This window comes from Tupaia chinensis, unplaced genomic scaffold, assembly GCF_000334495.1.
Source record: "Tupaia chinensis unplaced genomic scaffold, TupChi_1.0 Scaffold141469_1, whole genome shotgun sequence".
NCBI lineage: Eukaryota > Metazoa > Chordata > Mammalia > Scandentia > Tupaiidae > Tupaia > Tupaia belangeri.
The window spans coordinates 435,951-446,391 of NW_006201331.1; the positions used below are offsets into that span (position 1 = coordinate 435,951).

At 54.4% G+C, this 10,441-nt stretch overlaps 1 protein-coding gene across 1 annotated transcript; it reads right to left on the reverse strand.

Annotated features, from left to right (window-relative positions):
• Positions 1-1,324: 1,324 nt before the first annotated feature.
• Positions 1,325-10,071, reverse strand: LINC02874 (long intergenic non-protein coding RNA 2874). Its single transcript, XM_014581969.1, is given in 7 exon segments — positions 1,325-1,354; positions 1,469-1,523; positions 2,010-2,150; positions 7,738-7,799; positions 7,801-7,854; positions 9,830-9,970; positions 9,973-10,071. Coding segments are annotated over 7 exon segments (582 nt in total).
• Positions 10,072-10,441: the final 370 nt, after the last annotated feature.

The window sequence follows — 10,441 nt, forward strand, 5'->3', positions numbered from 1 at the left end:
GTGCAGCTCTTAGGAGGTGTTCCCCTCCACCCCCTGGGGCTGCTCTCAGAGATGAACAAAGGGGACTAGAAAGTCAGGGCAGCTGACAAAGGGAGGCTGGGAGTGAGAGGGCGTCTGGAGATGCTTTTTGTAAGCCCAGATCGCTCCCTCGAGCTTCCGCTGCTGCCTTTATCTGGCCTGATAAAAGACCGAAACCAAGTTCTAGTCCCTGCTGAGTGATCTGGGAGCCTGCCAGGTGGCAGCAGCCAGGGCGGTGCTGGGCACTGCTCCAGCCGACATGGGCTGGCCAGCCCTGGGAAGCCACAGTCAGGCGGGGAACCACCAGCCCAGGCTGCCACTGAGCAGGGATGTCCCATGCAGCTGTGGTCCTCTGTGCCCACACAGGCTCTCAGGACATGTCTAGTGATCCGAAGCCTTGCTCACTGTGTGGTCATTCTGTACTCGCATCCCTGGGCTCAGCACCTGGCACACGGCGGGAGCTCAGTGCTTGCATTCGGCACCTGTTTAATGGAGACTTGCTGGGTGAAGGCGTTTGAGTCTTCTCCCTCCCTCCCCTTCCATTTCCTTCCTCCAGCACCTGTGGGGGCCTCCTGATGCATTGAGGTGTGGGGTCTCCATGCAAGTCCAGTCTGAGGCCAGCCCTGCCCACTGCATCCCAGGCAGGAGGAGGAAGAAGTCCTTCTTGTGTCCCAGGAACTCACACCAGTGCCAAGCTTACAAGTCCTCATTCACGTGACCCATGTCGCCTCCTGACACTGTGCACTTCCACTTTTTAAGGGAGTAGGATTTGCACCCAGATGTTCTGCCCCATAATTCAGCAAGCAGCCCAGGTTCCTTCATGCTATTTGGGGCCTAGTCTGTGGGTTAAGCGGGAGTTTGTTTCCTTTGTATTTATTTTTTTAAGTTTCTTTCTGTTTTCTTCTGTGAGAGGAAAAAAGACAGCATGCATGAGAGAGAGCGAATGCACCCCAGCAGGCCCCAGTGCTGAAACCCACACTCAGCCTCAGCCAGTCCCCAGTCATGGGCAAGTGTGTGGCTGACTTACTCAGGAAGGCCTCTGGATACAAACCTGGGACCCTCCCATGTAGGTCAGCCTTGCAGAGCATCCTGTTTTGCTGCCATGCCTGTCAGGTCGCTAAGTTTTTGAGTTTCTGGGGAGGGTGGGATACGAGCTGGGGTGAGATGGGTGAGGGAAGGGAAGGGTGATTGGACAAGAGCAGGGGAGCAGGGTGGGTGGCCAGGCCCAGGTGCAGGTAGGCTCACGACAGGGCCCCTGTTGGGGCTACTGGATGGAGCAGGACCAGCCAGCAGAGATCTGGTGACCTCAGCTCCTCTCAGCACTCCTGGCAGCTTCCTGAGTGGGCAAACAGTGCTGGGTGAGAGTAGGGACTAATGGCTGTTTTCTAGTGGGCGATTCCTCTACGCAGGGTTTATCTTCCCGGGTCATCGTTCTGTAGCCGACACTTACCACGGTAATAGCAGCCTGGTCTGGGGACATCTGCCAGCCTGCTGGCCCCAGGGCCCTGCAAACAGATGGCAGCAGATGAAGGAGACAAAGGCAGGAATAAACATGAGCTGCATCTCCCACCCCCACTCTGCCCCCTGGCCCAGGTCACTGCAGGGGTGCATACCCTCAGCACCAGGGTGGCTCCCCTCACAGTAGGGCCTTACTGTCACCCAGGTCCGGGGAACCCCCACAGACAGAGACACCCCTCCCTGTGCTAGGCCCACTGTCGACTTCTGTCCAAGCCCACGCAGACCCACTTACTGGCCTCTGAGGTCCCTCACCCACCTTCTGTCACATGCAGCTTCTCACCTGTCCCCAGGAGACTAAAGAGGGAGGGGGCACTGAGTGAGGCCATCTTGGTGTGAGGCACTGTGCTTTGAGTAGTCCTGTGGCATGCCGAACTCACGTACTGGTAGTTATGTTCAGTTTACAGTTGAAAACGCTCACTGGGAACCCAAGTGACTTGTCCAATGCCGCCCAATGTGGTCGGCAGAATACTCACTTCCCAAAGATGTCCTCGTCCTCATCCCCGGAACCCGTGAGTAGGTACAAAGAGAACTGTGCAGCTGTGATGAAGTTGCGGACCTTGAGCTGGAGAGATGGTTTTGGATTATCCGTGTGGTCCAGAATAATCACGAGGGTCCTTTAGATGTGGGAGAGGGCGGCAGAACACTGATATGATGTGAGGAAGAGCTGACTGCTGGCCAGCGCGTTGGTGCAGTGGTAACACCAAGCTTCGCAATGCTGAAGCCACATGGGAAGGTCTCAGGTTCCGGACCCAAGGTCTCCCTGTACACGTCTATGATCTGGCTGGCTGAGACTGGGGGTGGATTGCAGTGTGAAGAACCTGTTGGGGGTGTCTGTTTCTGTTTCTTTCACAGAATAAGTAAATAAATAAATAAAAATAATAAAAAGACTTGACTAGCCACTACTGGCTCTGAAGATGGAAGGGGAGCCGAGAAATGTGGGTGGCTCACACAAGCTGGAAAAGGCAAGAAAGTGGAGTCTCCTTTGAGGCTTCCAGAAGGCACACAACCTGCTGACACCTTGGCTCCCGTCCAGTGGGCTTCCTTTTTTTCTTTTTAGATTTTTTTTTCTTTGCCAGAGGATGTGTGTGCATGTCAGAGAGAGACAGAGAGACAGAAATGGGGAGAAAGCACCCCCGCCCCCATGGCATGTAGTCATGCTGCAATGCTTCTCCATTTCTTTTTTCTGTTTGTTTTTGGAGAGGTTTTTGCTATAGGGTGTGTGCGCTCATCAGAAAGACAGAGAAACAGAGACAGAAAGTGAAAAATCATCCCCCAGGGGGATGGCCATGCTGCAATCCCTTCCCCTCCAATTCTCCTCTCGGGATCTTGGGCACGCACGCACACATGCCCAGCATGAGTTTAAGTCACCGGGTCTGGGACTCGAACCGTGGTTGACTACATGGGAGTCCAGCGACGTAGCCATTACGCCAGCTGCTGGTCTCGATGCTTCTCCATTTCTTCTTGGAACCTTGGGCACATGTACATATGTGCCTAGCTTGTTCTTCAAGGCTCTGGTGCTGGGATTTGAACTGCTCAGTTGGCAGTGTGTCTGGTTGCCTCATGTGCAAGTGTGCCTGTGTGAGCGAATGGGTGTGTGACCGTAAGAAGTGTGTGAATAAAGGTTTTCTTGCTCCTGTGTGAACAGATTAGTATGTCTACTCACACCTGTGTGTGTGAATGCGTGCATGGTACCCACTCATACCACAGTGTGAATGTGTGTGTAAGTGTGAGGGTATGTCTTCTCAGGCTCCTGTACTTATGTAGGTGTGAACATGTGAGCATATGAGTGTGCAAACATGCCTGCTCCTGTCCCCATGTGTGAATGTTTCAGTGTTCAACTATGCGACGTAGCTACTTAAACCCCGTGCGTCTATTCACAGCCCCTGTGACTGTGTGTGTGTGTGTGCAAGTGTGTGCTACATCTGTTTCGGCCCTATGTGAGTTTGCCTACTCACACTTCTGTTTGGGAGTATGTGTACACTCGCAGCCCAGCGGGGGTGGGGAGCTCCCTGCCCCCAGCACCACCCCTCCCCCAGCCAGCCAGCCGCATTGCCTCACCCTGTGACACAGCTGCTAATGACTGTTTGCCATTGTCTGAGTGGCGGTGGCATCACCACACTAATGACAGTCTCCTCTGCCTAATGACCTGGCTCCTGCCCCATCATTTAGGAGCCGCAGGAGCACTGGCCTCTTGGCCAGAGAGATGTTGCTGAATCTGAGGTGTCGGTTGGGGTGGGGAACATAGATCCCACCTTTCCCCAGCAGCCCTCAGGTGCCCCGTGTGGGCTGGAATCTCAGCTGGCGGATGGCATTCGGGACAGGAAACCCCAGGTCTGGCCTGCCCTCTGTCTTGGGCTGGGCAGCTGCCACCTGGGCCTGACAAAGCTCCCCGCCACCCCTCCCTACAGGGTACCCTTGGACCACAGCGGCCAGACCCCCCATCGGCTCCCACAGAGGGCAGTGTGCCACCTTGGATGGAACCTGCAGGCTTCTCGTCTCCCTAACAGAGATGTCTTTCCCAAGCAGATCTCTCTGTGCCTATGAGGCCTCTGGTCTGGGGCAGCCCAGGGCGTTCCCAGAGACCATGGTAACCTCATTCTCCCTCCCCACCACTATTTCCATACAATCGAAATTAGGGTAAGGGCCAGCCCCTGACATGGTGGTTAAATGAACCACATTCCCCGTGGCCACCTTTCGGTTCCAGACCCAGTAGCTTGAGAAGCCACAGAGTGCATGTGCGAGCGTGCCCCAAATCCCAAAGGGAATGCGAGATGGAGAAGGGATGGCAGCGCAACCACGCCCCATGGGAAGAGCTTCCTCACTCTCTCTCTCTCTTTCTCTTGCTCTCTCGTCTTCCTCTAGTGAGCACACATGCCCTTTGGCAAATTAAAAATAAATGAAAATAACCTAGACTGTGAAGGAGGAACTGGGGAGGGGTTGCTGCCCCCTTGTGAGCCCGTGGCCCTTTGCTTATACTATTACGGTTTTGCCCCTCCTCCACTCTTTTTTTCTTTCTTTTTTTATTTTGAGAGATTTTTGTTATAGGGCACATGCACTTGCCAGGGAGACAGAGAGAGACAGAGATAGAAAGTGAGAGATCACCCCCCAGGGGGGATGGCAATATTGCAGTCCCTTCCCCTCCATTCTCTTGGAATTTTGGGCATGCATGCACACGTGCTTGGTGTGAGTTTGAAGCCACTGGGTCCGGGACTTGAACTGCTGTCAGTCACATGAGAGTCCAGCGATGTAACCATTATGCCACCTGCAGGTCCCTGCCTCTCCTCCATTCTGTTGATGTGCCCCACTTACAGACCTGCCTCTCCCTCCCTGCAGTTTACCAGGGCATGCACAGAGCCTGTGCTCTGCCTGCTTCAGAAGGGTTCGCTGCAGGTTTCCTGGTGTAAGGGAGGCCTGCCTGGGACTAGCTGTGTGACCTTGAGGAAGTGACCTGCAGTGTCCTTCTCTGCAAACTGGATGCGGTAGCACTTGTTTCCAGGGGTTGTCCTGGGGACAAAATATGCTATATTCATAGAGCGTGCAGGACATGGCTGGGCACACAGCAAGCTCACAATAAATCTTTTAAAGCTCCTTTGAGTCTTCATTGCCTTTTCTATAAAATGGGAAGGACGGCTGCTGGTGCTCGGGGCTGTGTGAGGAGCAGTGAGAAGGCTTGGCTAGTGTCTGCCAGGGGGTGGGCAGCTAGCCGTGGCTTCTTTCTCAGGGAGTCCTCCATTCTGGCCCATTTCCCCACCCACGAGGGACCAAGTGAGGGAAGGAAGGGAGGGGCCGACACACCAGCCACTCTGCCTGCTGACTCGGTGTCCCCCTCCTGGTGGGAGCATCACCCTCTTGCGGGCCTGGAGCCGCGGTCCACCTCCATCGCCTACAGCAGGGTTTCTCAGACTGTTGTGACTCACTACAAGGCTGTGAGGGTAGAAAGCCACCCTAATGCATTACCAAGTATTATTTTATGAGTGCATGTGTCTGTTGGTCTGTAAAATGTATTTCTTACTGTGGGTGAGATTAAAGAGCTGGGGACACCTGATCCCCCTCCCTGGGCTGGGGCAGGAGGAGCAGGAGCAGGGGTGTGAGGACGCCTTGGCCTTGCCTTGCTCCTCCTCTACTCCATCGAGAAGTCTGCATTCAACACCCACGTGCTGTTCTGGAGTGTCTGGGCTCCCAAAGGGGAGGGCTCATCCAGTGGGAGCCGCAGTCTTTCCTGCCCGATAACGCGTTTGCCTGAACAAGGTCCAAGCTTGGCATCTGAGGTGCTTTGCCATTCAGGAGCGGCTTACAGGGTGGAAAGTGGTGAGGGACATAAAGGGGTCCTCAGGCGTGGAAGGCCTCTCAGGCGTGGCTCTCCTCTGGCCCTGGGCCGGGGTGACTTTCAGGACTGAGACAGGCTGTCCCTGAACCCTGCTCTTTCTCCTCTGATCCTGGATGCTTAGCCAGCCAGCCTCATGGGCGGGATGAGAACAACAGACTAGACTTCCCACAAAGTCAGAGCAGTGGGAGAGCCTTGAAGAAAACACAGCCCCTGAACCGAGGGACAGTCTCTTTCTCCCTCCGCCAGCACCCTAGCCACATGCTTGGTATCGGCCCTATTAAGAGCCTCTGGGGATTGGAGGTGCTGTGGTACCACGAAAGCAATGGCTGCCACTTACTGAGCGATGCCTCTGCTGGGTATGGTGCAAGTCCACTTACACACCAGCTCCGCTCTCCGGTCTTTACTGCCCTCCAGAGGGTCCTTTCGTTGGTTTGTTTGTTTGTTTGCTATAGGCATATGCGTTTGCTGGAGACACACATGCACACACACACACACATATATATATGGAGAGAGAGAGAGAGAGAGAGAGAGAGAGAGAGGGAGGAAGTGAGAAATCACTGCCGGGGTGGGGGGATGGCCATGCTGAATCCCTTCTCTTTTATTCTCTTGGGATTTGGGGCATGCATGCACATGTGCCTGGTGTGTTTTTCAAGCTGCCAGGTCCAGGGCTGGAGCCATGTGGTCAGTCATTTGGGATCTAGCCACCTTAGCTGCCATGCAACCGGCTGGCCCTCAACTGTCCTTGTTACTGCAGTCACTTGGCAGATCGTGAAATCCAGGTCCACAGTGGGCAAGTACGCTGTTAGCAAGTGCAAGAGCTGAGATCCCAGGCCAGTCTTCTCTTTCTTCCTATGGTGGCCTCTGAGGGAGGGACCTATGGGTGTTGGTGGGGACACGGCATTAGCATGCAGGCTGGGTCCAGGGGTCTGTAAGAGATTCCTGGTCTTGGAAGAGTTTGTGGAGCTTAGAAGGGAGAAGCTGGGGACCAAAGGTTGATGTTAATGGCTATGTTGCTGGACTCCCATGTAGCCAGCCGTGGTTCGAGTCTTGAACCTGGCGGCTTAAACTCATGCCGGGCGCGTGTGCGTGCGTGCCCAAGATCCCGAGGGGAGAATGGAGGAGAAGGAATTGCGGCGTGGCTATCCCCCCTGGGGGGTGATTTCTCGCTTTCTGTCTCTCTGTCTCTCTCTGTCTGTCTGGCGATTGCACGCGCCGTATAGCAAAACCTCTCCAATAAAAAAAGGAGAAGCTGTCCTCTGAGGAGCTGGCCTGTTCCTGGTCGTGCCCAGCCATTCCTGTCTCAATTCCACCTTACCTGGGGCTTGACAATCAAGGCAAGAACTTGAACATGGGGAGAAGTTGCTCATTGTAGGGAGTTTCATCAGGGAGATTGCCTGATTATCAAGGGGAAAAAATTACAAGTGAGATAGGACTTAGATTCCAGAGACTTCCTTGGCACTTAAGGGCAGGGACTAATCCTCCAGCAAAATGGGCTTAATTAACCCCAGGAACTCTCACACTAGCAATGACTACTGAAGACGTGGGTTCGTGAGAACATTTGCAAAATAACTAAACAAGGGTAAATGAACACGGCACAACTTTGGACCTAAGTACCAAGGGACGTGACCTAGGCTGGTGATGAGTCGGGTTGGGGGTAGCTGGGATAGGCTTCTGAGGGCAGGAACAAGTGCAATGGGATGAGAGGGATGAAGCTCTCTTTGGGGTGGGGGCAGACAGGGGCAGCCACAGTCATCTCACATCCCAGCCAGTGCCCAGGAGCCCCGCCCCAGAGATCTGGCTCAGTGACCTGGTACTTGGGAATTCACCCTGCCTCGTGGGTGGGGATTGTTCCGCCACACATCTGCCCAGCCCACTGGTGCCACTTGAAAATGACATGGAAATGTAGTGTAGCCTTGAGCCAGGTCCTCTTCTCCTGGGGTTTTGACCTAGTTTTGGGCTGTGGCCCATCTAAGTGACTTCTCTGTGGGATGCTAGAGTGAGAAATGAGGCATATCGGAACCAAAATGGAATTGTTTGTATCCACCTATGTTAAATCCTGACTAAACCAAGCAGGGGAAGGCTGTGGACGGGGCATCTTTTGTCGCAAGGACTGTCACAAGGACTGTGCCAAAACCACAACCATGTACAAAAACCGCTGTGAAACATCTGTCCAGAGACTGCCTGTTTGACCTTGACCCATCTGACCCTAGTTATTGATCTCAGTAGCCAAGGATAATCGTCCCCAGACAGCTGGTCCCATTCCTCTTACCCCAAACTCCCACTTCTGGTTTTTGCACTTAAAACCTACTGAGGGGGGCCGGCAGGTGGCGTGGTGGTTAAGGGAGATGGACTCCCACGTGGTCAACTGTGGTTCGAGTCCTGGACCTGGAGGCCTGCTTTCTCACTTTCTCTCTCTCTTTCTCTCTCTCTCTGTCCCTCTCTGGTCATATTTAAATAAATAAATAAAGTTAAATAAAATAATTATTAAAAAAAAAACAACCTACTTGAGGACTGTAAGACTTCAGCGCATGTTCAAAACAACCTGAATATGTCTACCGGGCTGCATGTCAGCCTGCAGTCCTTGAACGTGGCCCACATAACTTTCTTTTGGTTAACATGCTTTGCCTCAGTTTACTTTTTAGGTTGATAGGGAGGAGTGCAGCTTCCTCAGAGGTGGAGCTGAGGCAGATTCTAGGAAGTGGAGTGGGAAGCTAAGGAGTCCAGGGAGGGAGGACGGCATGCCCCACTGCTTCCAGGCTTGGCGACTTTTGGCTCTGGAGTCTGGGCCCGAGGAGAGAAACCTCAGACTCACAGAGTTCCTGAGCTGGAGGGGACCTTAGTCTATCTTGCATTTTTTACAGCGAGGAACATGGAGGCCAGGGGAGGATAGAGTGTGTAAGTGCATGCTTCTGTGTGCAGTGGACCCAGGAAATGAGGACGAGATGCTGGCTGTTCTGTGGGAGTTCTCTGAGTGTGTGTGGGGCGGGGAGGCTGGCAGCAGGTACACCTCGGGCACTAGTACTGAGGCTGTGATAGGGAGGGAGGAAGGGCAGAGCCCAGAGAGCTCCCATAGGAGTGGCAGGCCAGGAAGCAGTGGGAAGCTGACAGGGGGTGCTGGGGTACAGGGTGGGCTCCCTGGTGGTGAGAGCGAGGCATGCGTAGGAAGACTCGTGTCCTGTGTTGAAGACGAAGGCTGAGCCCAGAGTGAGATGGAGAGCAGAGAACACCCCTGAGGGCGGGGCCCTGGGCCCAGCCGAGACTCAATCCAGACATGGGGGCCATAGGGAGCCCTCAGTGTCCAGCAGGACAAAGAGAATGCCCCGTCTGGGCTGCTGGCCTGGTCTGTCCATGCTGAGCTCCAGAAGGCTGAGTCTGTCCATCCAGCGCTCTGCATGGGGTCTCTGACCCCATGGAGCAGGAGGGCATTATTCTGGGAAGGACATCTAGGAACTGGCTTGGGAAGGAGGGGTCGAGAGTAAAGACATGGGTAAACTTTGGGGCTGGGGTTGAGTCTCTGTCTGGGGACGCCCCGAAACTGGGACAGAGGCATCTATTTGGGGATTCATAGTCACTTTATAACTGGCATTTAGGTGCGTGTCTGCAGCAGCCTCAGGAATGACAGCATTTGCCTATCCGTCCCCCGCCCAGCAAATTCTCTGGGCCCACAACAAGGGCATTCTGTCCAGGGTCAGCAGAAAGATGCCAAGGAGAGACTGACCCCTGGGGCAGAGGAGAGAGCCACTCCTCAGCTCCCCCGTTGTCTTTCGTGAGCAAGTGGGAGTGAGACTGTGGGGCAGTGTGAAGGGGCCTGGGAGAGGGGAGCAGAGATGGTGGGTCACTAAAAGACTACACATGGAGGCCATAGGGACCTTGTATCTGAGCCCCAGGGACAGCTCCGGTGATGGCTCTGGGCAGCTTTCCCGCCTTCTCTTCCTCGGGCTCTGTGCCCAGGCCGGCTGTCAGTACCAGCCTCCTGAGCCAGTGCCTGGCAAGCGCAGCCATGAGATCATGGGGTGGGGTAAGTTGGCAGGCTCCGTATCTCCCCTGGAGCTGTGGCAGGTGCATGCTGGAGACCTGGGCCCGGCGCCGCCATAATCTCCCTCCTGGCTTATCCCCGTGCAGGGAGGTGGCTCTTCCAATCAGCCAGTTCAGCCTTTTCCACCTTGGTCCCCAGAGTCCAGTAAAGGTGAAACATTGGCTCATACCATGGTGTGAAGACTTGAGGTTATACTTCAAGAGGGACTTCCTATTCCGAAGATGGGATGGTGAGATAAGGGCAGGGAGAGTCAAAATTAAGGATGAATATTAAGCACAGCACTTACTCTTGAGAGTTATTCTGTGGCCTGCTCTACGTTAAGTGCTTCGTGGGCTGTTTGCCTTAAATCTTTACTGAAACCTTGGAGAGCACAGAAACTCAGGCCGTGCTTCCACACCGAGTAAGCTAGGAGCTGGTACTCAGGCCAAGCTTCTCACTCTGGGATTCGATGAGAATATTGAGGGTTGAACTCTTGAGGGTTCAATGAGACTGGCCATAGGAAGGGGGACTCTGCAGGCTCCCCAGCACTCCCCCAGTCCTTT